Source organism: Dasypus novemcinctus, chromosome 30 (assembly GCF_030445035.2).
Source record: "Dasypus novemcinctus isolate mDasNov1 chromosome 30, mDasNov1.1.hap2, whole genome shotgun sequence".
Lineage (NCBI taxonomy): Eukaryota > Metazoa > Chordata > Mammalia > Cingulata > Dasypodidae > Dasypus > Dasypus novemcinctus.
In genome coordinates, this window is record NC_080702.1 from 28811570 (window position 1) to 28837488 (window position 25919).

The 25919-nt window shown below is 63.5% G+C and overlaps 3 protein-coding genes, 1 long non-coding RNA gene and 2 other non-coding genes across 9 annotated transcripts; 2 read left to right on the forward strand and 4 right to left on the reverse strand.

The window, feature by feature from the left end:
- Positions 1–2652: 2652 nt before the first annotated feature.
- Positions 2653–3544, forward strand: GNG14 (G protein subunit gamma 14). The gene is made up of 3 exons (XM_058290276.1): positions 2653–2749; positions 2823–2915; positions 3008–3544. The coding sequence occupies exons 1-3, from the start codon at positions 2714–2716 to the stop codon at positions 3131–3133; spliced, it is 255 nt and encodes an 84-aa protein (XP_058146259.1). The 5' UTR covers positions 2653–2713; the 3' UTR covers positions 3134–3544.
- Positions 3538–8262, reverse strand: FBXW9 (F-box and WD repeat domain containing 9). Its single transcript, XM_058290273.1, has 10 exons — positions 7824–8262; positions 6505–6644; positions 6295–6423; positions 5536–5648; positions 5361–5452; positions 4565–4713; positions 4383–4496; positions 4143–4232; positions 3982–4047; positions 3538–3889 (listed from the first exon to the last, which is right to left on the reverse strand). Exons 1-10 carry the CDS (start codon positions 8230–8232, stop codon positions 3815–3817), a joined length of 1377 nt encoding a protein of 458 aa, XP_058146256.1. The 5' UTR covers positions 8233–8262; the 3' UTR covers positions 3538–3814.
- Positions 8263–8336: 74 nt separating this feature from the next.
- LOC131276729 (uncharacterized) lies at positions 8337–11335 on the forward strand. The gene is made up of 2 exons (XR_009184124.2): positions 8337–8643; positions 10742–11335. It is a non-coding gene; the product is annotated as an uncharacterized lncRNA (long non-coding RNA).
- On the reverse strand, positions 10853–24912 carry TNPO2 (transportin 2). 4 transcript variants are annotated; one of them, XM_058290270.2, is made up of 25 exons: positions 24784–24912; positions 23396–23507; positions 22755–22830; positions 22517–22666; positions 20447–20553; positions 20239–20372; positions 20073–20154; positions 19862–19984; positions 19657–19775; positions 18464–18524; positions 18206–18371; positions 17935–18087; positions 16515–16740; positions 16142–16313; positions 15654–15740; positions 15465–15572; positions 15224–15382; positions 14763–14850; positions 14475–14573; positions 13924–14019; positions 13589–13664; positions 13291–13390; positions 13130–13204; positions 12852–12959; positions 10853–12751 (listed from the first exon to the last, which is right to left on the reverse strand). In XM_058290270.2, the coding sequence occupies exons 2-24, from the start codon at positions 23492–23494 to the stop codon at positions 12852–12854; spliced, it is 2664 nt and encodes an 887-aa protein (XP_058146253.1). In that variant the 5' UTR covers positions 23495–23507; positions 24784–24912; the 3' UTR covers positions 10853–12751. The 4 variants fall into 4 exon arrangements, with proteins under 4 accessions (XP_058146253.1, XP_058146255.1, XP_058146252.1 ...); XM_058290272.2 differs by having other exon boundaries at positions 12832–12959; XM_058290269.2 differs by lacking the exon at positions 24784–24912 and adding an exon at positions 24513–24567 and having other exon boundaries at positions 12832–12959.
- Positions 14647–14721, reverse strand: LOC131276948 (small nucleolar RNA ZL2). The gene has a single exon (XR_009184164.1). It is a non-coding gene; the product is annotated as a small nucleolar RNA ZL2 (small nucleolar RNA).
- Positions 16399–16471, reverse strand: LOC111762678 (small nucleolar RNA SNORD41). Its single transcript, XR_002795733.1, has one exon. It is a non-coding gene; the product is annotated as a small nucleolar RNA SNORD41 (small nucleolar RNA).
- Positions 24913–25919: the final 1007 nt, after the last annotated feature.

The window sequence follows — 25919 nt, forward strand, 5'->3', positions numbered from 1 at the left end:
CTTTGGCGCCCTGGGCGCCGCCATCTTTGCGCGGCTGTTCCGTAATACGGAGGCCGCGAGGAGTCTTTCCTCGCTGACTTGCGTGATCTCAGATTCCTACCTTTACTGCCGCCTGCTGGAGAACCCGCCGCCTTGCGGGGTGTTTTCCCCGTTGGTTTCTGTCTCAGGGAGAGAAAACGGCTTCTTAGGGCTCATTCTTGGATAGGATTTGGGTCACCAGGCAGAGTAAGTTTGCTTCCAGTGAGCCTCTCTGATCAAATGGGACAGTGATCCAGGCTCACACCCCCGAGTGCCGCACAGCCCTCTGCTCTTCCTTCCACGGGTCAGTCCCGGCTGCCACCTCCTCTGGGAAGCCTTCCTTGACTTCCCAGCCTGGGCCAGGGATCTCTTCTGGGACCCAGACCTCACATTTCTTTCACCCCAGGGAGACCATAAGATCCTTGATGGCGGGTCTGCGTTTCATGCGCCCCCCAGTCGTGCACAGAGCCTGGTCCGAGGCCACCCCTTTACTCAGTGGCCCTGCAACGTTCGGAGGCATACTCGGCTCTCACGGAGCCCACAGTCTGAAAATTAACAAGGGCAGTAAGTGCTAATCAGGATTTAACCAAGGCGGTATTTGAGAACATTTGGGGTGAGAGTGGGTGGGGGGGTTGCTGACCCCCGTTGGAGGGACAGGTGGTTGGCAGGTGACATGAGCCAAAACCAGGAGGCAGAAAAAAAGCCCCACTGTGTGAAGATCTGGGGCAGGGCATTCTCCCCAGCTGGGAGCGAGAACAGCCAGTGCAAAGGCCCTGAGACAGGAAATGAGCCCAGTTTGTAGGAGGAACAGAATATCTTCCTCGGCTTCCCCTCCTTGGATCTCAAACTCCCTCATTCCCCTTTCCACCTGAACCTGATCCTCCCACGAGCGTCTGTGTCTCACAAAGACCCTCACCCCCCCCCCCACTCCTCTCTACTTTACTAAAAACTGGGGAGTCGAGCTTGGTCTCTCCCATTGTCTCGCACACCCGCTAAGCTCTACCTACAAAGCAGGTTGCAGAGCAGGCATTTTTCTTCATCCTGCGACTTCCACACTAGCTCTCTCCCCTCCATTTCTTCTCCCCACAGAGGCCAGAGAGCTCTTCTTTAAAACATAAATGAGGGAAGCAGATGTAGCTCAAGGGGCTGAGCGCCTGCTTCCCATGTACAAGGTCCCAGGTTCAATCCCCAATACCTCCTAAAAAAAAAATGCTCTCACTGGGGAACGATGTAGCTCGGTGGTTGAGCACCTGCTTCCCATGTACGAGGTCCGGTGTTCAATCCCTGGTACCTCAAAAAAAAAAAAAAAAACCCATAAATGAGATGCACCATTCCTCCTTAAAACCATCTCGGGGCAGCTTTCCCCGCAGAGTAAAATCCAGGCTTTTCACCCTGGCCTGCGAGGGCATGGCTAATTTGCCTCTAACACTTGCCAAGAGCTGATGGACCTACAGCTCCCCCTTCAGGTCTCAGCTCAACGGTCACTTCCTCCGAGAGGCCTGCCCTGGTCACAGCCCCTTCGCCCTCACCTTGCTTGCATACAAAACTGTTTCCGTTATAGTCTGTATTTGACTTGCTTGTCTGCCCTCCCCCAAGTAGAATGGCAGCTCCGTGAGGGCAGGATTTTGTCTCATTTCACCATGACTCTCTGCTCTTTCAGCAGTGCCAGGCACAAGTTAGGCCCTCCACAAGTGTGCTGAATGAATGAACACAAGGCTGTCGGGGCTCAGAGAGGCATGAGAGAGGGAGAGGTTGGCAGGAGATCAATTCAGAGAGAGGGAAAGGTGCCAGCCCAGGCGTGGCCCTGCATGCACTGATGAGGAGGGTGAATTTCCTTCTGTGGGGCCAGGAAGCCCTGGAAGTTTTAACGGGATTGAAAGACTGTGATGTATTTTTTAACAGATTCCCACTGGCTGCCTTGAAGGGGAGAGAGGAGGGGGCAGGAGAGGGAGGGCACGAGCAGAAGCCCAGTGGAGTCAAGTGCACTGGTCAGGGAGTGGAGAGCAGAGACCAGACTTGAACCCAATTTGCAGGCTGCTGTGATGTCACTTGAGAAGATTTGGTGTGTGGGGGGTCACAGGAAAGAGGGGCTTGGAGCTGTGGCTCTGAGCAGTCGAGTGGAGGATGGTGAAGTCGGACTCGAGGGCACAAGGTCTGGGGGCGAAACACGGAGCTTTGCTTTGGCTGAATTAGATGATGCACTGAGGAAGGACACGGGTCTGCAGCTCAGAACAGGGCTGGGATGGGGCCAGAGGAAGTCGAAGTAAGAGGCTGGAGTCATCTACCCCAGCGGCCGGTGTAGACAGAAAGGAGAAGCCGCGCTGTGTCCAGACCACACACGCCCGCACCTCGGGGATGGCAGGGGCTATCGAAGGAGAAGGGTTGGGGACAGGCTAGCAAGGGGTCAAGTGGGCCGCTGGGTGGCCGGCCCCCACCCCCACCAAGCCGATCAGCCTACAGGGCTCCCATTCCCCAGGCACCCGGGCGACACGTGCCACCAGGGCCACCGCCCCGGGGGGCCTCCTGGGGCAGGGACCCCGCCTGCGGCTGAGGCAGCTGGTGACATTTCGCTCCGTGGGGAGCGGGTGTCCTGGCTTCTTCAAAGTCTCAGCGGGGACTGGAGGTGGGGGGAGGAGGGGGAGGAGAGGGCAGGCCGGGAGGGGACAGGAGGGAGCCAGAGCGCGGCCGGCGGCGGATGGGGCGGCCAGGCTTCGGGGAGTCCTCAGGCGAGGTACAGCGGCCTGTGGGGGAGGCCGGGGGGCGGCGGCGGGGCCTGCGCCCACACCGCGGCCTCCCTCCCCCAGATGTCAGGCAAGGCGGCCCTGGGCAGCGACATCGGGCAGGCCCGCCGGGCGGTGGAGCAGCTGCGCATGGAGGTGGGCCTGGAGCGCGTGAAGGTGAGGGCCGCGGGGCAGGCCGGGGGGCGCGCGGGGCCGGCGGGCGCCCCGGCGGGGGCAGGGGGGGGCCTGACCGGGGCGGGCGCCCGCAGGTGTCCAAGGCGGCCGCCGACCTGCTGCAGTTCTGCACGGAGCAGGCCAAGAGCGACCCGTTCCTCGTGGGCATCCCGGCCGCCACCAACCCCTTCCGCGAGAAGAAGCCTTGCGCCATCCTGTGACCCCGCGGCCCCAATAAACGTGCCCGCCAGCGCCCCTCCTGGCGCGTGCCTGGGCGGGGGCCTCGCTTCCTCCCCGCGCCGCTGGGGGGGGGGGGTCCCCGGGCGTGGCGCCCGCAGAGGCTGCGCCTAGACACCTGTGCCCACCGTGCCCGGTGCCCTCGGACCCTCCCTTCCTGGTCCACACGCTCATGGGCCCACAAACAGCCTTATGTACCCCGCCCCAGACCCTCACGCCCACGGGGACACCCACGCAGACACCCGTGGCAGGCAACTATCACCGAAACCCGCGCCCGGCCTCCTCCCAGCCCATGCCCGGCCCCCGCCATCTGGCTGGCTCAGGTGCACCCGTGCCGACCCCCCTCCCGGCCCCCCCAGGCTCCCCAAGTCACTACACCCAGCCCCAGTGACGTCACATCACCTTTATTCCTTTCCCGCACACAACTTTTCAACAAGGAGGGGTGCGTCGGGGGCGTCACCCAGGGCCCCGGGACCCCACCCTCGCCTCCACCCCGGCAGGGGCCGCCTCCGGGCCCCTTCCCGACCACGGCCCGGGCGCTGCGGAGCCCCAGGCCCGGGAGGCCAGGGCGGGGACAGCACCAGTGTGTGGGGGGAGAACCCCCCCCAGGGCAGAGGCCGCGGTCCAGCCTGCCGGCCGGCAGTGTCCACCTCCAAGGCCCCCTCTCAGGCCGGCAGCCTCCAGACCTCCAGCGACAGGCCCCCGGAGGCGGCCACCACCAGGTCGCCCTCGGCGCAGATCTGTGGGGGAGGGGAAGGCGGGGACGTCAGGAGTGGGGGGGGGGGGAGAGGCGCTTGGGGCTGGGGGGGGCTGGGAGCGGGGGGTGCCTCACCCCGTTGAGCACATCGTGGTGGCGGCGGGTGCAGAGGGTCCGTGGGGGGTCTGTGGGCAGGTGCACCTGGCGGAGGGCAGGGGGGCCGCGGTCAGGAGGCCTGGCCGTTGGTGGGGGAGGGGGGCCGGGGACCGTCCCCGGGGCCGGGGCTAGGGCCTCACCCGCACACTCTTGTCCGTGGACGTGGTGTACAAGGCCCCCAGCGAGTGCTGGATCCCCGTGACCTGGGACCTGTGGCCCACGTCGAAGGACTGCGGGGAGGGAGATGGGGGTACAGGGACCCTCAGGCGCGGCTCTCCCCAGCCCCCTGACCACCTCCCCAAGCTCCCCCCACCCCCGCCCCGCAGGCAGTTAGGAGGCCCGGGGGGGGGGGCGACCAGGGAGAACCCCGGGCCCCAGACCCGAACGCGCTGGAAGCGGCCGCGGCGGTTGGCGAAGACGTGCAGCAGGCCCTGGTTGTCGCCGGCCCAGAGCTGGGGCTCCCGGTAGGACACGCAGAGCAGGTAGGAGTCGAGCTGCGGGGGGAGCGGGCGCTCAGGCCGGGCGGGGCGGCCCCGCGGGGCCGGGGGCGGGGGGCACGCACCTGCAGCCGCTGCAGCACGCCGTCGGCCCGGCGGTCGAACACCACCAGGGTGCGGTCCTCGCTGCCCGAGATGATGTGGCGGTCGTCGGCCAGCAGCGCCAGCACGGCGCTCGAGTGCAGCTGCCGGCTCTTCAGCAGGGCCGGGCCGGCTGCGCGGGGCGGCCCGGCGGGGGCGGTCAGGGGCCACCCCCCAGGGACCCCCGCACGGCCCCTGGTCTCCTTTGCTGCCCACCCCTCGGGGACCCTGAATCTGCTCTCCCAGCACCACCACCCCCACTTTGCCTCCCCTTCCTCTCCCAGCCTACCTCTCCCCACCCCCAATCCCAGTGGTCCCTCTTGGTGGACAGCACCCCCGGCAGGCCCCAGCTCAAAGCACCTGCGCCTCCGGCCGGAGCCCACCCACCCGCCTGCAGCTCTGTCCGGAGCGCGCCCACCCAGCCTGCCCTTCACCCAAGCTCAGGTCCAGCCAATAAAGGAAAACGGAAGAGACTTCCGGGCCAGGCGGTGTTTGCGGCATTTTATGAAAACCAGTGTCCTCGTCCACCCTGTTAACCAGCTCCCGTGAGCTGGTGCTGTTTCTCATTCCCCCGATTTTACAGATAAGGAAACTGAGGCGCAGCCCCAACCCCCTGGGGCCAGCCTGCCTCCCTCGGGACTCAGGCTCAGAGACCCTCCCCGTCCCCTCCCCCTGCCACCCAGGTAGCCCCATCGCAGCGGCTCGGTTGGTCCCCCGGGCTAGGCTGGGGGCCCCAGAACATCCTCTCCCCCTGCTCTCCCCACGGGGCCCCCGGCCCACCTCTGGGATCGTAGACGGTCACCTTCTTGTCATAGGTGCCGGTGACGAGGATGTCAGGCCGGTAGGAGAGGCACAGCACGGCCGCCTTGCCCCTTGGAGACACAAGGACCATGGGGCTGGGGCCAGCGGGGCCCGGCCCCTCCTCCCCAGACCCCCTGCCCGCGACCCCTCACACTTGATCTCGCCGAACTGCTGCCCGTCGGCCGCCATGTCCCAGAGTTTCACCGTGCTGTCCCAGGAGCCCGAGCACACGTGGTGGCCTTGGGCCGCCAGGCACCACACCCAGCCCTGGGGGACAGGGACATGGGGTCACACGCGGCCCCACTCCCCCCACCACCACCGCTTTGCTTGGCGCTGTCGTGCAACGCAGCCCTCTCCTCCCACAACCCCAGACGCCCACATCCGGGGTCAGAGCAAGGAGCGGAGGTTAGAGCCGGGGGCAGGGGTCTCATCGGACTTCAGAGCCCATGACACGCGCACCCCACAGCCACATTTCAAAGGTCAAGTTCTTGGGGTGGGGCTCAGCGGCCACGGAACCCTCTATGACCCGGGCAAATGGCACCCCCTGCCTCAGTTTCCTCATCTGCAAAATAGACCCAAGAAGCGCCACGGCTGACGGAGCGCTTGCCACCGCCTGGCTGGCTTCCCTCGGGGTCGGGTACAGAAGGTGGCTTCGTTTTCCAGATGAGGGAACTGGGGCACAGGACGGATGGCGCTTTTCAGCCACGGTCGCACGGCCGGGAGATACCGCAGAGCTGGGGTTTGAGCCCAGACAGCCTGGCGTGGAGCCTGAGCCGGGGCCACCTCCGTGGCTGGCGGAAACGCCGCAGGAGGTGACAGTCAAGCTCGGGGCTACATCTGCCAAGCGCCTCCTGTGCATCCGAGCCTGCGGGAAGCTCTTCCAGGGTGCCTCCGGGCCCGCCTCCTCCCTCACCTCGTGCGTGCCATTCTGCTGGGTGCCCAGGGCCTTGACCAGCACCCGGCTGGGCTCCGCCCCCAGCTGCCGCAGGTCCCACAGGTTGACATTCCGATCGCGGGAGCCTGACAGACACAGCGCCCCGCCCTGGGAGGGGAGCGAGGGGGTGGCGTCAGGAGGCCACCCTGGCCTGGCCCTCTGGCTCCCCCCCACCCTGCCCAGCCTCACCTGCAGCAGCAGCACCGAGTCAATGGACGCAAAGTGCCCGTTGGCCAGGCAGAAGTACTCGGCCCGGCGCCCGTCCTCGGCCCAGCGTGCCAGGTGCTGCTCCAGCTCGATGCAGGCCGCTGGCCAGTCAAAGTCTTCCTCTGTGGAGCGCCACGAGCGGGGGCCCCGGTGGGTAGGGACCCTGCCCGCTCCACCAGCTGCCTTCCAGGGAGCCTGACCTACACCCATCTGGGCCCCTCAGCCCACCCCAGGCAGTCCCAAGCTCTGGTCTGAGAACCGCCTGCTCACTCTACCCCCAACCCCCGCAAGACCGAGACTACTTCTCTCTCCAGTTTCTGCAACTTGTGGGGGTGGGGGGCTTCAGGCCTTCTCAGACCTCATCCCCCAATCTGAGTCCCGAGCCTGGGGAGGGGGCAGCAGCCCGGGGCCTAGGGGCCCATCTGAACCAGACACAGGGCTGTTTTCTCAAACCGGTTTCTGTAAACCGGAGAACTTTGTCAAGATGCAGAAGCCAAGCTCCAGGTGCAGACTTGGGGGTCCGATGGGGCCCAAGCATCTGGGAAAGAGCTACTCAGGCGGGTGGGATGACTACACATTTGATGGAGGCGCCCTCTGCCCGCTCTGCGGAATCAAAGCTTCCAAATCAGGATAATCAACTGTTCAACCTGTTGACTCAGGTTGGGTGAAGGGCTCAAGGATCCAAGGGGTCACTCTCTCAGGACCCACATTATCAATTCAAGGTTTCCAAGCTGTGTCACCGCCCCAGGAACCAATGACCTTGGGGACTGAGTGAGCAAAAGCTCCTGAGACCCCAGGCTAGACCCAGAGCCTGAGGACCTGTGGTTGCTGTTTCCAGGGATCCCAATTCAAAATCTCTAGCTTGGGTCCAAGGTTCAGAAGCTGTGGACTCTGAATCCCTACCTCACCAGCTCCTAGCGCCAGCCTCGGGGTTTGAGGCCTTGGTATCACCACTTGTTGCCTCTAGATTAGACGGAGAGTCCCCAGAGTAGCCCCACAGCCTGAGACCTCGAGTCCCTGGGTCAACCCCAGCCAGTGGTCCGGGCCTTGGTACCATCAGACCCAAAAGCCTGAGTTTGTTTGGATTCTGATGCCAGGGACCCTGGCTCCCACCCTGATCCCCACCCCCGTAGGTTGCCACGCCTCAGGACGGCAAGTTTCGGCTTCCGTGGGCCGCGCAGAGGCTCGGCGCCTTTGGACAGCCGCGAAGCCTGCTCCTGGGGCTGTGCCTCCAGCATCCTAGCGCCCTCCCCCCGCCAGGTGGACCTAGGCAGGCGTCCCCGAACCCCGGGCGCGCGCACCTTCCACCACGGGGTAGGGCGCGCGTACGCGGCGCTGCGCACGTAGCCTCCAGGTGACACGGTCACGCACGAGATCGCGCAGCGCGTGACACACGCGCGGCAGGACGTGGAGCACGAGGCGCGCGTCCAGGTAGGCGCAGATCTCGAGCAGCAGCTCCGGGGGGAGGCTCAGCAGGCCCGGGACACCCCCGGCCGGGACCCTGGGCGCCGCGCGCGGCTCCGGGGTGCCGCGGGGCGCGGCGGGCGGCGGCGGCGGCGGGGCGCGCGGGGGCGCTAGCCCGGGCTTGGGCGGGGTGAGCACGCGGGCCACGTAGGCCTCGGCCTGCGCGTCGGGGTCGGCGTCGGGCTCCGGCTCCGAGTCCTCGTCCCAGGCGCGGGGTTCGGCGCGCGGCCCCGGGGGCAGCTCCATGGCGGCCCGGTGGGCGCGGCCGGCCCAGCCCGGTCAATCCCGGGCGCCGCGTCCCGTCTCCTAGGCAGCGCGCGGGCACTTCCGGCGCCTGCTGCTGACGTCAGGGCCGACCGGAAGCGAGCCGCTGAGAGCCGCGAGGCTCCAGGGGTCTCCTGCCCCGCGCAGCGGCGGCCTTGGCCAAGGGAGATTCCCGATTCGTTTTTTCAAACATGTCTCCTCGGTGGTGCTGGCGCAGAGGACCAGCCGAGTCTTTAAAACGCCGCTCTGAGCGAGGAATTGAGGCATTTCCGGTAAAAGTCGCGGGACCTTGTTGCCACGAGCCCTGACCTCCGCGGACTGCTAAAGGGCGTTCTGCAGGTCGAAAGGAAGACCCGGGATGATTGAAGCCACACGAGGAAATGGGGGTCTCTGGTAAATATTAAGTACCAGTCCATTGCGTTCTTCGATTTGTCCCTCCACTTAAAAGGCATGAATTGTAATGCTAAACTAACGGTTTGGGACTCCTATGAATGTAAATATGTGATTTGTGACTACTACACAAAGGAGGGAGACGGAGGGGTATAGGAACATGGTTTATGTATGCTATTGAGGATAAGTTGGCACCAGAGCAAACGAGATTGTTATAGATTTAGGATGTTACATTGAAGCCCCGTGGTAACCACAAGAAAATAGTAGAGGACGTACAAACTCAGGAAGCAGAATGCAGGTTACTAGGGATGGGGGGACAGGGGCAATTGGGAGTTAATGCAAAATGAGTGCCGGGTTTGTTTGGGGTGAGGGCTTAAGTGCTAGGAATGGATAGTGGTGAGGGTGCTCCAACATTGTGAAATGTGATTAACCCCACTGGCTGGTATGCTTGGGAGGGATTGGGATGGGAAGATTGGTATTATATATGTCTACACAACTTTTTTAAAAAGAGAACTACAGAGATAATGACAGTTAAATGCAATCCATGATACTGGACGGGACCAAGAATGAAGAAAAAGGTTCAAAAGGACATTGAGACAGTAGGACAACTGGAATATTATTTTTGCCACTTCATGTATGTTTGGAGTTATTTCAGAATAAAAAAAAAAAGCCATGCAGCTGTGTCAAGGGCAACTGTTACGGATGATGCTGAGTTTAGAAATGGGAAAGCCTTTTCAAGACCACTGTCTGTGGCAGAGGCAGGATTTGAACTCTTTTCTTCCAGAAGCAGAAACATGCAGTTACACTGCAGACAGGCCTTAATGAACCACCTAAACACATACTGATCAAAATTACACCTTATTTATCTCCTCTGCCCGGGCATCCTACTCCCCTCATCCACATGGCTCCCTGCTCACATCACCTTTTCCATGAGGTTGTCCCCTAACTCTGTGTCATGCTGCAACCATTTCCCCATTGCCCCCACCCCCACCCCTTCATGCTGTATTTTTCTCTGTGATACCTCTTGAGTGTTTGGTCTATCATCTATTTCCTCTCATTCGAATGTAAACATTTGCAGAGTGAGTGTTTGCTTAAGAATGTAGAGTTCCAGAATGTGATTCAGGAGCTAAGGTGGAATCTTACGACAGAGGAAATGTGTGACTACATTTCTTAAGTTTTCCCATGTTGATGCAGGTCATCCTTGGGCCACCCTGAGGCGGCAACAAGATGTTTCCTGAGGCTGCTCCCAAGAGCTGGAGCCCTTTCTTACTTGCCTCAGTAACTGGCACATTTACGCATTCCCCTGGTGCTGGACTGAACCTTTGACTAACGTTTCTAACTTGCCCTGTGATGAAGCTGTGAAGTTAGCCCAAGATGACAATGTTGTTAACACCTTGTCCCTGCCACTCGGTTTGGGTTGTGGCAGATGGGGTCCTTGAACCTGGGCTGTGATAACAAAGGATCCCCTTCAAAGATGTGAATGGGTAGATGAGAGAGCGATGTGGTAACTGAGCTGGTTTAAGTCCACTGAGTAGAGTCCGTCTCAGTGTCGTAAGTGCATTAGATTTAGAGTAAGTCTGAGAAGTTGCCAGGTCTAAGCCACACTTTGTCAAAGCATGAAAATAGACACCAAATCTATGAACATTCTTTAAAAATTCATTGTGGATACCCCAGCTACCATGTAATAAAATTGCTTTTCAGTTTATTTAATTCCCTAAAATGGAAACTGGCTTGGGAGAGGAAACTGTGGTAAAATGTCTGAAAGCGTCCATAACAAAAATGGCAGAGAACACTTCCATTGCCCCCCAGATAGCCCTTCTTCCAACTATTCTACTCCTCTCTCCTCCTCCCTCGGGGCCCACAGTTAAAAATTAAAATTAAAAAAAAAAAAAAAAAAAAAAAAAAAAAAAAAAAAAAAAAAGAAAGGATCCCCTTCAGTGAGCTCTGATCACGTCCCAGGGAACGTTGCACCTTGCGTGTTACCACTGTTGATCTCCCATCTGCCTCCACCTTCCCATTTTACAGGGAAGGAAACTGAGAGGCTTGGTGTCCCAAGCAGTGAGCCTGGTTAATGCTTGCTTACTTGCCTGTCCCCCCCCAGTCATTTCCTGAGTTCTCTGCAGCCCCATCGCTAAAGCTCCTGAGGTGCCCCCCTGCACGTCTTCTCTCCTGCCAAAGCCAAAGACACACGAAGCCAGGTGGAGACCAAGGGTTTCACAAGAAACTGATCTTTACTCAACAAAGTTCTACACAAGTGGAATCTCACGCCACCTTGGCGCCAGTCCCCAGCACAGCACAGTAACAAATGGACAGCCCTGGGAGCCCGCAGGGGGAGAAGGCGAGGGGAAAGGAGGGACTGCGGATCAAGGCCAGGCTGGCTTCGCAGCCCTGGGCAAGGGAGAAGGTTGAGAAGCCGAAACTTCGTTGTGCAAAAACCAACCAAAAATAAATTAAAAAAAAAAAAATTTTTTTTTAAGTCTTCTTTAAAAAAAATAAAAAAATAAAAAGGAAAACTAGAACCAGGCTCCCCTTCCCTAAAGGTGGTTGGGGTTCCCCATCCTGGGTGGAGAGGGGTCCCCAACTCATCAGTTGGCCAATCCGCCCACACTTCCCCCGAAACCCTGCGCCAGGACGCTCCAAAGAACTAGAACTGTCGGAAGAGTAAGCGGAACTAAAAAAAGGTTTTCTTTACAAATGGCTTCTACAGGCCTGCGTGAGACGCACTGGGGAGGGGGGTGGGAGACGAGCTGAGTTTATGGAATGTGCACCGAGTGCCCCTTGGAGTAGAGGCAGGACGGGCCCTGTGTGCGAAGACACAAGGCCCTCGGGGTCCAGATGGGGCAGGCCCCAGTACGCCGGGGTCCTGTCAAACCCCCAGACACCAGGGGGCTCCCGAAGAAAGCGGGGGAGGAGCAAAAGGAAACCAGGGAAGGGGGCTGCAGGCCGGGCTTCCTGGTCCGGCGGCACACTCCCTCTTTAGGGGAGTCTCTCCCACCCTGACCCCTTCCCTGGCCAATCCCAGAAGGTTCCCTAGAATCACAGCGCCAACATGGTGGGGTCTCTGGGCCGCAGCTGCCTGGGACGGGCCGGAAGTCGCAGCGGGGCGGAGAATGCACACCCTTGACCCTCCTCGCGCCCCCAATCTCCTCCTCGCAGGCCAAGCAGAAGCCTTTGTGGTGGGGCACCAATTAAAAGCCCGTATCTACGCCCGCGTTAGAACTCAGGCCTGAGGCTTAAGGAGGGGACCCCTGGAAGCACAGAGGAGCCGCTCGCAGGAGTGCCGGCAGCTCGGCCGCCCCCAGCTCTCTCCGGGAAAAGTCCCAGGCAAGCACAAAGCCAGCGTCTTCCGAAGCCACTGGCGCACAGGGAAAGGGGGCGGGGTGACGGCCGGCCAGCTCGGGCCCCCGGGTGCCCCCACGCTGCAGGCCCACGCTGCAGGCCCACGCTGCAGGCCGGGGTGGGCCGAGCGCGCCAGGACGCCGGCAGGACGCCGGCGGAGCAGGTCTGAAGCGTGCACGTGCTGGCTAGACGGCCCGCGCCGGCCGCCCTCCTCCCCCCGGCCCCCGGGGCCCCCACCCCCCAGCCCTCCCCCATCGGCGCCAATCCCCGCAGAACAGCAGAAGCTTCTGAAACTAGAGGAAGGTTACACGGGGGCCTCACGGTGAGCCCGGAGGTTCACTAACTACTGTCTCCATGCAGTCGGGGAAACGGGCGGCGCCAGCACCTGCGTGTGGCCACGCGTGCGCGCGAGCGGGCCTGAGTCTCTAGGGGACCCCCTCCCCGCCTGCCTCGCCCCTGTCCTCGGCCGCAGCCGGATCCGCCGGCCGTGCGGAGTCCTCCCTCCCGCGGGGCGGGCGCTCGCGCCCCCGCGGAGAGCCCAGGGGCCCCCGCCAGCCCCAAAGTCCCACCCCCCTCCCCCGTGGTAGGATGAGCGCGGAGGCCCCGCCGCCTGCCGCCGGCCTCTCGGGCCCTGCGAGGCAGCAAGGCGGAAGGGGAAGGCGTCTGGATTCGGGTCCCACTTCCTCCTCCCTAGCCCCCCTCCACCAGGACACGGCGACTCCGGGCGCGGCGCGCTGCTGGCAATCCCTCCGACGCTGACGCAGACAGGAACCTGCGGGGCGGGGGAGGGCGGCGGCGGGTCAGGGCCGGCCTGGGACCCCGCGGGCGGCCGGTGGCTGGGGCCCCCCTCACCTGGCCGTCCCAGCGCTCGCCTAGACCCCGTAGAAGGCCGCCAGCCGCTCCTTGAGCAGAGGTGGGAACTGCTCCGAGAACTGCTGCCAGTTCTCCTCCCCAACTTGGTCTTTGAAGCCGTGGAGGATCTGTGGGGAGGGGAGGGGTGAGTGGCCGTGGGAGCGGGGCAGCGGCCAGGGCGTGGGGTGCAGGAGCCTCCCCTTTTTATTGGCTTATTTTTACGAAATCAAACCTCAGACCTCGTGCGTGCGAGGCAGGCGCTCAACCACCGAGCTCCAGCTGCCCCGGGGAGCCTCACCTTATAAAACATGTCTCGAAGGTCGTCCTTGGGGCTCACCCAAGAGGCAACGGCGTCGCAGAAGAAAATAAAGTCCTGAAACGGGGCAGGTCCCAGGTGAGGGGCTGCCAGAGCTGCGCCCTGCCCGGCGTCGCCGCCACCTGCCCCGCACGCCCACCCACCTGCACGACACCCCCGGGGTTGACCCCGATCATCATGCAGATGCCCCGGAAGGCCGAGTCCTTCTCCTCGTTGTCCCTGATGTTCCTGAGGGAGGTGCACCTGCGGGAAGAGCGGCAGCGGGGGGGTTGGGCGAGGGGAGGGAAGCCAGCCTGTGCCTGGGGGGCTGGGGCAGGGTATATGTTTGGGGGAACAGGAGGGTGTCCGTGTGGGCAGGGCGCGGGAGGGACGCGTATCTGGCGGGGGAAGCAGACTCGGCCGGCCCGCAGCCACGGGGGTGGGGTGGGGGACTCCACGCACCAAGGCCGGATGAAGCGCTGCAGCATGGGCGCCACCTCCTGGGGGCACACGAAGCCCAGGCGGCCGATGGTGATGGCTGGAATGGCAGAGGGGCTCGTCAGGCGACCTGAAACCCTGAGTGGCCCCGGGACAGTCCGTGGCGGGGCCTCCGGCAGGAGGCGCCCGGCCCCGCCCCCGGCCCCCAGGGAGGGGGCTCGCCCTTGGCCTCCCCCCCAAGCCCCCGCCCCTCCTGGGCGCCCCCGCTCGGCCTCCCCGGACACCCCGGCCCGCCTGGAGGCCCGCCTCTGGCGGCAGGAGGCGGGGAGCGGGCGGTGTGGGGGCGGCCCGGCGCCCACCTGTGTTCTCCAGCAGTGTCTTGGGCGTGTTGGGCCGGTTGATGATCTCCACCAGGTGGCTGAGGACCATCTGCACGTAGGGCTGCATGCCGGCCCCTGGGAGGCCGCCAGTCAGAGCCCCGCGCGCCGCCGGGGCCGCGGGGGGCCGCCCCACCTCCCTGCCCAGCCCACCCCATCCTGAGCCCGGCCAACGAGCGCCGCCGAGGGAAGGAGAGGCCCTCCCAGCACCACGGGCTTCCCGGCACGCTCCACGGGGACGCCGTGATGGAACCAGCCCTCCAAGCCTCTGGGGATGACGGTCCCGATCTCTCAGGCAACCCCGTGGGCCTTCCCGCCACCTGCACCCGAGGTCCCAGAGAACGGGCCGTCCCGTCCCAGCGCCTGGGACAAACCAGCCTCGGACACCCCCAAGACATCCTCTCGCCCCTGGCCAGTTCGGGGCCTTCCTCCGAGTCCGGCTCGAGGACACTTGTCGGTCAGAGCCAGGCCTGCCCCCAGCCAGGACGGGCCGGGGGGGGGGGGGTGCTGCCACCCCGCCGCCCACCACTCACCCATCTGCATGCAGATCTCGCCGATGGCCCAGGTGGCGTTGTTGCAGACTGAGATGAACTCAGGGTTCAGGTTGGTGCCCAGGATGGGCATGAACTCGGCTGGGGGGCAGGGGGGGAGAGTCGGGGCTGAGCGGGGGCCGGGGCCGGCCAAGGGAGCTGCCCGGCCCGGCCCGGCCCCGTCAGACAGTACGAATACGTCCCGTGTCGGTCACGGTCTTCCCAGGGCACTTCTTCATCACTGGAGGCCAGGGGTGGGGTCAAGGGTCAAGGGCAAGATCAGGGGCCTACCGATGCAGGGCTTGACGTGGATGAAGCAGGCCTTGGTGAGGTCTCCCAGGAGGGCGAAGGAGCTCTGCCGGACCTCGGGCATCGAGTCCTGGGGGATGGAGGGGGCTCAGGCAGGCCGGGACCCCCGCTCACCCCTCAGCCCCGGGCGGGTCAGGGAGCGGCCGCGCTCCCCTGCTTCCCGCACCTGGGAAGAGCCGAGGTGACAGCCCCCCACCCAGGATGCAGCAGGAATGCCCGCAGGGAGGGCTTTCCTCGGGACACTGCTGAAGGAGGCCGCCGCCGCCGCCCTGGCTGCCCATCCTGGAAGGTTCTGGAAGGGGGTGAACCGGCAGCACGGGGCAGCTTGGGCTCTTCTGCTTGCGACACGGTTTGCTTTGTTTTGTTTTGACCCGTGTGACTTTATTCGCGCCGTATTTGAGTTGTCCGAGCCCCCCCGCGGCCGAGCCCCCGTGCCCACTCACCTGCATGCACTGGAAGAGCAGCGTCATGACGTTGCTGCGGGCCACGAGCTGCTCCACGTGGCCGCCCAGGCCCTCAGCCAGGCCGCTGAGCAGGTCGAGCGCCACGATCATGAAGTCCTTGTCGGGGGCCTCGTACTGCTCGGGGTGCTGGCTGTACATCTGGGTGAGAGGCGGGGGGCAGGCAGTGTGGGCGGGGGGCCGCGGGCGGGGCAGGCGGGGGGCCGGGGTGGGGGGTGCTCACCATGGCCTGGGCCAGCGTCTTCTGCACCAGGGTGACGCAGCGCTGGTAGACGGGCTCGCAGTAGGGCAGGAAGCCGCTCTGCAGGGCGGTGGCCACGGAGGACAGGCACTGGTGGGGCGGAGGGCGGGCGCCGTGAGGGCAGATGGGCACCGGGCAGGGGGTGGCGGGCGCAAGCGGGACCCCACCCACCTCCAGCAGGGGGAAGAGGTCTTTGTCTTCGTCCTTGAGCTCGTTCCACTTCTGGATCAGCGGGGGCATCAGCTTCTGGATGTATTCCTGGGAAGGGGGGGTGGAGCAGGCAGTTGGGGCTCCCTGGCCAGGGGTGGGGACCCGAACGCAGGGGTGCACATCGCCCCAGCGGCCCCGGGAGGCCTCACCGTCTGTCCTGGCTGGCCCCGCCCCCCGCCCCCCACCCCTGCCGCCCACGGGGCCCGGGATGGCGCCTGCTGGTTCCCGCGGGCCCCTGCGCTGCCCCCCGGCACAGCACTCACCACGCTGCCACACAACTGTCTGTCCGCCCCACTAGCCTGGGAGCAGGGCGAGGGCAGGGCCGGGTCTGTCTGTCTGCCTGGCGAGGTCAAGGCCACGTCCCTGGCATGCAACACGGGGCAGCCGCCGGGTCACCGCGGGCCGAGGGGCGCGGGGCGCAGGAGGAGGGGGCCGCCCTGGGGCCTCACCGGCTGGTTGAGGTGGTGGCCCACCGAGTCGGCCAGGGTGCCGATGGCGTCGTAGAGGATCAGCAGGTTCTTGTGCTGGTACTTGCCGAAGGCGAAGACCAGGGTGTCCAGGATGTAGCTGAGGTAGGGCACCAGCTCCGTGCACGCCTCCTCCTCCAGGGTGGCGAAGGCACTGGTGGGGGGGCGGGGGGGTGGGAAGGGGGGCGCCAGTGGGTGTGCGCGCCAGGCCCGGGGGTGCCCCACTCGGGGCCGGCCCTGGGGATCAGCCAGTACGAATACCAGAGGCATCAGCGGGATGTCAGGGGTCAGGGGTCAGATCATCACTTCCCAGGGGGCCAAGCAGCGGGGCGGGCACCCCGGGGCCAAGGGTCACCTGCAAGCCGCCTCCTGCACCCGCTTGTTGCCGTCCAGGATGCGCTTGAGGAGCTCGGTCATCAGGGGCTTGAGGTGCATGTCGGGCGGCTGGCTGACCACCCAGTGGGCGTAGCGGCTCAGCGTCCAGCAGGCGATGGAGCGCACCAGCGCCTTCTTGTCCGACAGGCACTGGATCAGGTGCGGGATGAGCTCAGGCAGGTAAGGCACCATGCCCTGCATGCAGCCTGCGGCGGGCGGCCGGGAGGCGGCGGCTCAGCCAGGGACCCCGGGGCTCCGGGGCCCACCCCCCTGGGGGGAAGGTACGGCCCCGGGGAAACGGAGGCTGGGGGGTGAAAGAACCGGCCCCAAGTCACACAGCCAGGGAAAGGGCCGGTCGCGACAGAAAGCTGCCTGACGCCAGGGCCCCTCTCCCTCCGCCAGATGCCCCCCAAGGGGGAGGGTGGTGGGGGCTGGTCGGACGGTCTCATCCGTCCCAATACTGCCAGGGCACGCTTTCCATCTGACACCCTTCACGGGGGCTGGTATTCTTCTCTTCCTGTCCCTTCCTTTTAAGCCGCGACCGCGTCTCTCATTCAATTAAAAAGGAAAACACCCCAACGGCAGCCCCTGATAAACCAAGACATGGGAGCTATTTGGTTTTTTTAGGCGCTACCGGGGATTGAGCCCAGGACCTCATACATGGGAAGCAGGCGCTCAACCACTGAGCTACATGCACTCCCACAGGAGCTGGTTTTACCAGCTGGGAGTCAGCGCCTCCAGACCACTTCCCGTAAAGACGGTCGTCACCCGAGTGGTATAGCCGATTAACACGTCCCTACGTGGAAGGCTGCGGGGCGTCGCCTACGTCTTCTAAGGGGAAACCTTTGCTCAAGGCAACTGGGAAGGCTCTCTGGGTTGGGGGCTCTGGCTGCCAGGTCTGCGGTCTCTGCAACAGGCCAGGAGGCCAAGGCGGCCGGCCGCGACGCCGTCAGAGGTGCGCAGAGCCCTCCCGGGACCCCAGCTTTTCTCCCCGCCGGCCTGGAGACCGCGCTGGCAATGGGTCACGGACTGAACCCGAAAGGCCGCTGTACGCAGGGGTCCTCGGTGGAGGGGGGCATAGTGGGGCGAGCGTAGAGGAGCACCGTCACCCCCTGCACCTCAGTTTCCCCATCTAACAAACCGGGGGCTCCGGCAGCCACCGCCTGAGTGTGTGGCGAGGACTGAGTTTATCGGCTGGGGCCTGGTCTGGGGCCTGCTGCCACCCCAAGCTGCCCGCCTGTGGGAGTTCGGGGCAGCCTGGCGTTGGGGGGTTTCGGGGTTCGAGGTGCAGGGTCCACGGGGACAACTCGGGTAGACTGGCACTGCCTGAGCCAGCCCCAGGGAGGCCCACCCCAGGCCTGAGGCTAAAGGTCCGGCGTGGAGGGGTCCGGGGCACTCACCCTCGGCGATGGCCCCCAGCACCAGGATGCCCGACTCCTTGACCACCCACTCGGGGTGGAAGAGGAGGTCCTTGAGCAGGGGCAGCAGGTGGGGCAGCAGCTCCTCCCGGAAAACGTTGGCGAGGACGTCCAGCGCAGCCGCCGAGCACTTCCCTGGGGCGCAGGGCCGGGGGTCACGAGAGGCGACGTCACACTCCACTCCGCCGCTTTCCCGTCACCTCCCGGGAGGAAGCCCGCGGCCAGCCCTGCTCCCCGGGCCCCGGCCACGTACTCAGGTTCCAGTCAGACAGCGCATCGTCGTCGTCGTCGTCCTCCGTGTCCTCGGAGCCGTCGGGCCGCTCGGCCTCATGGGGCAGCGTCACCGTGCGTGACTTGTGGAAGCGTGGCTTGATGTCCTGCTCGCTGTCGGGGACCGCCTCGTCCTCCTCCACGTCCCCCTGCATGGCCGGGCAGGACAGCTGAGCGCCACTGGGGTCCCCCAGCCCCGGCCCGCCCCCCCGCCTTGGCCTGGCTGTCTGCCCAGGCTCACCTTGAGCAAGATGATGTCGATTTCCGAGTACTTCATCCCGCTTACCAGGATGGGGATCAACCTGGCGGGAGAGGGCTGTCAGCAGGGAGGCAGGGCCCCAAAGAGAGGCCTCGTGGTCTGGAGCGGGTGGAGCAAGGGTGGTGGTGGGCGGGTGGAGGTGGAGCCGTCACCACCTGCTCGCCGCGGGTTTCTCTCCCCCTTCTGGGAGCTGCCGGCCAGCTCCAGCTGTCCTCACATAACCCATATCAACACACACGGAGGGAAGCGGACTTGGCCCAGTGGTTAGGGTGTCCATCTACCACATGGGAGGTCCGCGGTTCAAACCCCGGGCCTCCTTGACCCGTGTGGAGCTGGCCCATGCGCAGTGCTGATGCGTGCAAGGAGTGCCCTGCTACGCAGGGGTGTCCCCGCGTAGGGGAGCCCCGCGCGCAAGGAGTGCGCCCCGTAAGGAGAGCCACCCAGCACGAAACAAAGTGCAGCCTGCCCAGGAATGATGCCACCCACACGGAGAGCTGACACAACAAGATGACACAACAGAAAGAGACACAGATTCCCATGCCACTGACAAGAATACAAGCGGATACAGAAGAACAGTGAGTGGACACAGAGAGCAGACAACTGTAGGGGGAGAGGGGAGAGAAATAAATCTTTAAAAAAATAAAACAAAAACAGAAAAAAAGCCACACATGGACACGTATGACAGCCTCCCGCCTCTTGTTACTATCCACTCGGGAATAGGTAGGCAAGCCAGGCTTGCCATGGAAGAGTCAGCCCTAGGGCTTTTGCTGGAAATACTGTCAAGAGGGGACATCTCAAAGCGAAGAAAGGAAAAAGGAAGGGAAGGTGGGGAGGAAGAAAGGAAAGAAGGAAGAAGAGAGAGAACGTCTCAACTCAGGCCCCTAAACAGGGAAGGCTGCAGAGAGCCCGAGCGCTGCCTGTGGAAAGTCACGCCCAGGCCAACGTGGAGACAGCTGGCCTGAGAACAGTCAGATGGCAGCAACGGCCTCTGAGCGCCTGGGCCCAGCCCTGCCTGCAGCCCTTCAGGGCTTCCACTTACTCCAACCTACGGATAACCTGTTTTGTCTCTGAGATCCTTGCGGGAACATTCTTACCACTTAGACAAAATAAACCACGGCGGGGAAGGAAAGCAAAGTGCCCCGGAGCAGGCGGGCGGGGGCCGGGCCGGCACTCACTGGAACAGGTGGGCGGCCAGCACTTCCTTGCAGATGGGCTGCTCGGCCAGCGTCAGCCAGAACTCGCAGGCCTCGAGGGCCACGTTCTCGTCGTGGTCCTGGGTCCTCTGCAGCATGTACTGGGGCGGGGGTGGGCGGCGGGTGAGGCGTGCCCCGGCTGGGGCGGGGACGGGGCGCACCCCCCGCTGCCCGCCCGCCCGCCCACCTGGACGATGCTGTGCATGTGGGGGATGAGGCGGTCGATGCGCACTTCCAGCAGCATGACCAGGGCGCGGCACACGTTCTTGCGCACCTCGGGGTCGTCGTCGGCCGCCAGGGCGAACAGGTGCTGGCGGGGCAGGGCGGGGTCAGCGGCCGGGGATGGGGGTGCGGGCCGCGGGCCCCCAGGCACCCCCCCCCCCGGCCCGGCCACCCACCTCGATGAAGGTGTCGATGTTGTCCATCAGCGCCTGCGCCCGGTCCATGATGAACTGGTTGACGCAGGCGATGGCGTGGGACCTGGCGGGGGGGGCGGGCACGTGGGTCACCCCTGCGCCCGCCAGCGCGCCGCCCACCCCCCAGGCCCCCGCTGAGCCCACCCACCGGATCTTGGGGCTGCAGTGCTTGAAGAACTGCAAGAACTTGGGGATCATGATGTTGAGCGGCCTGTTGAGGGCGTCGCTGTCCAGGAGCTCGGACGAGTCCTCGCAGATCTTCTGCAGGGCTCCGAAGGCTCCCTGCGGGGGCAGAGGGCAGGGGGCGTGGGTCCCGGCCCGGCGTGTGTGTGCCCCCAGCCGGAGCCCGCGCCTACCTCACAGGTGTTGTAGTCCTCCGAGTTGAGCAGGTTGCACAGCTGGGGCAGCAGCTCGGGCCACATCTGCAGCTCGCCCTTGGACGCGATGGTGGTGATGAGAATGCCTGCGGTGGCCGGGAAAGGGTGCGGCCTCAGGCCGGGGCCTGGCCGGGTGCTGCCCGCACCCAGGCTTCCCGGGCACGGCCCCCGCGGAAGCTGCCCGGTCCTCCGCCACCCTCCACCGAGCTGTGGGACAGCTCCCTTCTAGAGAGACCAGGGAATGGGACATAAAAGCCCCGGGGGGCTGGGGGTCAACCATCCAAGCAAGGCGACCCAGAGGAGTCTAGATACATCAGTAAAAGCCCCCGGCGGCTGGCTGACAAGTCCCAGGACCGGGAGACGGGGCTGAAGGGCTGGGGAGCAATTTAAAACCCGGGGACCAGAGCCACCTCACTGAGGTGACATCTTGATACAGGGACAAAGGCTTGAAGGAAGAGAGGGGACCCAGGGAGCAGGGAAGCCACGTGTGCAAAGGCCCAGGGGCCCGGTGGGCCAGAGTGCTGGCAGAGGAGGAGACGTACTCCTCCTCTTCTCAAACTCCTACTAGAAGACCAGGAAGCGCAGGGGGTGGGGAGGCAGTTCAGGTTGATAAGGTGGGAAGACTTTAAGGTCAGTAAGGTCGCTGCGGCCAGCCCTGTCCCTCTCGGTGTCACCTTGAGCACCCCACCCAACCTCCAGGCACCTCAGCATTCTCAGCCCCCTGGGGCTGTGGGGAGGCAATGGGCTCAGTGCCAGAAACTTCTCCCAGTTGCTTCTGGACACCTCTGCCGATACCCGGAGAGCGAAGAAGTGTCTTTAACTTTTTTTTTTTAAAAGAGGCAGCAAGCCCCAAGGTAAGTGCTTCCAGCGGCATCGCGTTTAATATTATTTTCTGTCTTCGCTGCACCTTCCCTTTTAGTACAAGCAAATCTGTGTCTTCACTTAAAAAGTCACATATAATTTCCTTGTAAAAGCAACATCTTAAAATGGACCTTGGTAACAAACAGCTGTACTGTTACTTCTAAGTAGTGAAGTATCTTAAACTAAGACTACATTGGGAAGCTGATTTGGCTCAACTAATTAGAGCGTCCGCCTACCACATGGGAGGTCCAGGGTTCAAGCCCCGGGCCTCCTGACCCGTGTGGAGCTGGCCCACACGCAGTGCTGATGCGCGCAAGAGTGCCCTGCCACGCAGGGGTGTCCCCCATTTAGGGGAGCCCCATGCTCAAGGAGTGCACCCCGTGAGGAGAGCCTCCCAGCGCAAAAGAAAGTGCAGCCTGCCCCAGAGTGGCGCCGCCCACACACACAGAGCTGATGTAGCAGGATGATGCAACAAGGAGAGACACATTCCCAGTTCTGCCTGACAAGACTCTAAGTGGACACAGAAGAACATACAGCAAATAGACACAGAGAGCAGACAATGGGGGGTGGGAATAAAAATAAACCAATCTTAAGAAAGACTACGTTAGTTAACTGTTTTAGTTACATTCCAGGCAAAATTATGTTCGTGAATTGCGTTAGTTTGTTGTAAGGCAAAATGGTGTGAGTTAACTCTTTTCCTTCCAGGGTGGCTGCTTCAGGCCGCCTTCCGGGAGGTATGCCCCGGAAGAACACCTGATTCCCTTGCAACTGAAGTTCTTACTTATGAGAATGTGCCAACGGTCGTCTCCAGTACCTGGGCTGCAGCGCCGGGAGGGCAGGGCGCCTGCCTGTTTTGACGGCCGCCACCTCAGGGCTGGGCCCGGGACCTAACACCCGCTCCTGTCACTGGACTGCTCACCTCAGCAGCCAGCACGGCCGCTTAAGGATTGGGGGGTGGGGGTGGTTAGGGGCGTGGTCCCTGCACCTGTGCTGCCTGGGTCACCTCTGAGCTCCGCCGCTTACCAGGTCATTCCCCTAATGGCCTCCTGCCTCAGTTTCCTCATCTATAAAACCGCAATAGCGACAGCTCCACCAGGAGGGCGCTGGGAACGTTCCACGCCTCGATACATTCTACAGTTTCTGAGCGGGAGCTTGCCCCCCCCCCCCCCGGCCCTGTCGCCCCCTCACCGATGGTGGCGCGGATGAGCGAGGAGGCGTCGCCGATGTTGTTGAGACACTCCTGCTTGATGAAGTCCGCCACGGGCGGCGGGAAGCTCTGGTAATGCGCCTTCACGTTGTTCTTGAGGATGAGGCCGCTGAGGGAGCGCGTCGGTTCATCTGCGGGGAGAGGGCCGAGGCTCGGGGGACCGGAAGGAGACGGCGGGGCGTGGCGGCAGCGGGGAGGCGCGCGGGAGCACGGGCCTACCTTCCGACTTCAGTCGGGTCAGGACGAAGATCAGGTAGTTGTTGAAATCGGGAAACTGGTTGAGTTGCTTGAGTTTCTGCCAGGCTGTTAAGGGACCTGGGAAATGAGGCCCACCCCTGGCAGGGCTTCACCGTCACCCTCCTCGTGTCGCCGACAGCACCTCGGGGACCCCGCTCCTCGACCCCCAGGCTCGGACCACCACAGAGCATCTCCAGGGCGCCAAATTCATACAGGGAGGGGGCGGACCTGAGCTGCCCACCGGGGTGGGCTGAGGAGCCCCCCTCTCATGGCAGCAGCTGCCACTCAGCTCCACTTACTAGCAGCCTAGGGGCTATCTGACTTTAAAAAAAGTAATCTAAAGTTTCAAGTGAAACTTGCTTATATTTTAAATGTTGACCCCAGTTGAAAAATAAAATAAAATTAACCATAAAGTCTAAACAAAATACAAGTGCCTGCTGAAGGTCCCTTCACTAACAAACCCACTGCCCACAGTTCGGAGCAACTTTAGGTATCTCCATCATTTGCCATAACAATTGCTCCAGCTCAGGTATGGGGACCCAGGATTCTAATCCTTTACTCTCCGCCCAGGCCCCCACCACCCTCAGGGCCTGCTGGTGTCGGCGACCCGGCAGGAAGGATACGTCCTGCACAATGCGCTGCGTGGCTGTGTTGGGCGACTGCGAGTCTTTGAGCAGCTGCAGGACCTGCTGCAGGCCCTGCTCGTCCGGCTGCCAGTCCATGGCGCAAGGCGGGCTGCGGGAGTGGAGGCCGGGGTCAACGCTGGGTCCCGGGGCGGGGCGGCCGTCTGAGGCCCGGCAGTGGGGGCCGCAGAACCAACGCGCTCTGGGCGGACAGCAGGAGGCCGCCGATCCATGGCTGGACCAAGCGCCCGGTCCCCGCCAGTCGCGCCGTCCAGGGCCGCGCAGCCGCAGGAGCCCAGGAGCGCAGGCGGGGATGCGTGGAAGCGGGTCACAGGGGGGGCGGACCTTCATCCGGCCCAGGGCATCGGAGCCCTCGTCCCAGAGAGGCTGCCGGCCTCGCTCGCAGCCCGCTGAAGGAGGCCCGGCCACCTCCACGTCCGGGGACCCTGCCCCAGCCCGCGAGAGCGCCCAGGTCCCCAAAGACTCCCGAAATCTAACTCTCAAGCTCTGCCAAATCCCAACTGCCCCCCTCTCTCCCTGTCTGGCCCCTGAGCCTCCCCCAGGTGCATGGTCCCAAGGTGCTCCGATGCTCCTTATCCTGCCACCTCCCCTAACCTGGCAGTCCAAACTCAGCCAGATGCCAGACACGACCCCCTTGACCAGGCCGGAAGCAGACTCCGACAGGGGTCCCTGTTCCTCCTCCTCCGGATGAGAGCCAGCCAAGCTCGCCCACCGGGCAACAGGAGACCCCCGGACGAGTCGCTGTCGCCTTCCCCAATGGGACCGGGCCAGGCCTACCCTCGCCCTCTCTCCTCCCCGGAGTCAACAGTAGAACCTCGTGCTGACCGATCTCCGCTGCCACCCCCCAAATACCAGGTCTAGCCGGAAGCTCCCTTCTGTACGATCCCTACAGCTTCCCCACGTCAGGCCTGGCCAATCCTGCCCCGAAGCATCCCCCTGGCCCCCATGCCCCGCAGTGGGACCCAGCAAAGCCCTATAAGCCGAGGCCAGCCGCCAGCCCCATCCAGGCCTAGCACGCCGCCACCCCCGCCGGCTCTTCCCTACGGCCTCCCCCAGTCACACCGGCCAGGCCCCGCCGAAACAGTCCCCCACACACCCGATCCTGGCGACGTGCCCGCGGCCCGCGGCCGCTGTGCCCCGCAGTCGGCTCCTCTGCAGCCCCACAGGCCGGGCCCCGAGGCCCCACCCCCCCGGGCCCGGCTCGGTGCCCCCCTCCCCCGCCCCGGCCCGTTCTCGCTCCCCCGTGGATCGGGCCCAGCCGGGTCCCCGGCCTTCCCGGGCCGCGCGCGGCGCAGGCCCAGAGCCCGGCGGGGGGTCGGCGCAGGCCCCGGCCCGAGCGAGTCGGACTCCGGGCGAGGCCCACTTACCGGGCCCCGGGCGGCGGCGGCGCCTCGCGCTGAGGCTTCTCCCAAGACTCGCGCGGAAGGAGGGAGCCAAAGAGAGAATAAGAGGAGGGGGAAAAAAAAAAAAAGGAAAAAAAAACGCGACCGTGAGCCGCCGCGGCTTCCGTACGCCGTTCAAACTGGCCCGGCAGAGCCAATCGAAAGGCGCCGCCGCCGCCGCGAGCGGCCCAGGCCCCGCCGCGGCCGGGTCACGTGACGAGCGTTTGCGCCGCTCTGGCCCGCCGGTCCTCCTGGCGCCTCGTTTTCCTCAGCCTCTCCCTCGCTGGCCTCCCTGCCCCAGCGCTAGGCTGAAGGCAGGAGTTTGGTGGCGCGTCGGACTTTTTCGGTGTGAGGTAGACCCAGGGAGCTCTCGGCCAGATCCCTAGGCCGGCGGGGCCCTGGTCACCCTCCCTTCTAAGAATGTGCCTCCCGCCCCATCCCAAGGGGATTTGCAGGACGGAGCTTGGGGTGGACTTTGTACTCCAGAAACAAAGGAAAGACAAAGGAGTGCCTGAGATGGCCTGCTTCCTACAGAAGCCTCTGCCACTTCTTGTATTATTTTCCTGTTCTGTTTGGCAGTTTTTACAAGAACATATAAAACCCACACACACAAAAAAAATTTTAATAAAATTATAAGAACTAATGAACTCCGGAGTTGATGATCCTACTCTCTTCCCGGGGTTGGATGGAGCTTGGAGCAGTCAGGAAACTGAGAAAAAGGCAGGATTTTAAAGAAAATTTCTGATCCTACGCTGTCTGGAGAGGGTAGAGCATTTTTTTATTTTTCCTCCTGGAAGCAGAGCAGTGTAGAGAAGAGTTGGAGACCCCAGAGCGCCCAGGTTTCCCCTCCCGCTCTGCCACTCGAAGCCTCCCTTTCCTCACTTGTGAACCGGACAGAGGAACAGTTTGCTCGATCAGAGACAATCCGAGTTAAGCATTACCTGGCCGGCCGTAAACTGTTCTTACAAAACGTGGTTTTTACCCACCAGGGGTCAACTCCTTCCTTTGTGCTTTCAGCCCCTCCCTAAAATCAATATTTACTGTCATCAACCAGTGTTCTAATCCAAAAAACAATCCTGCCCTGCCCTGCCCTGCCCTGCCCTGCGGGATTTTCGGGGCTT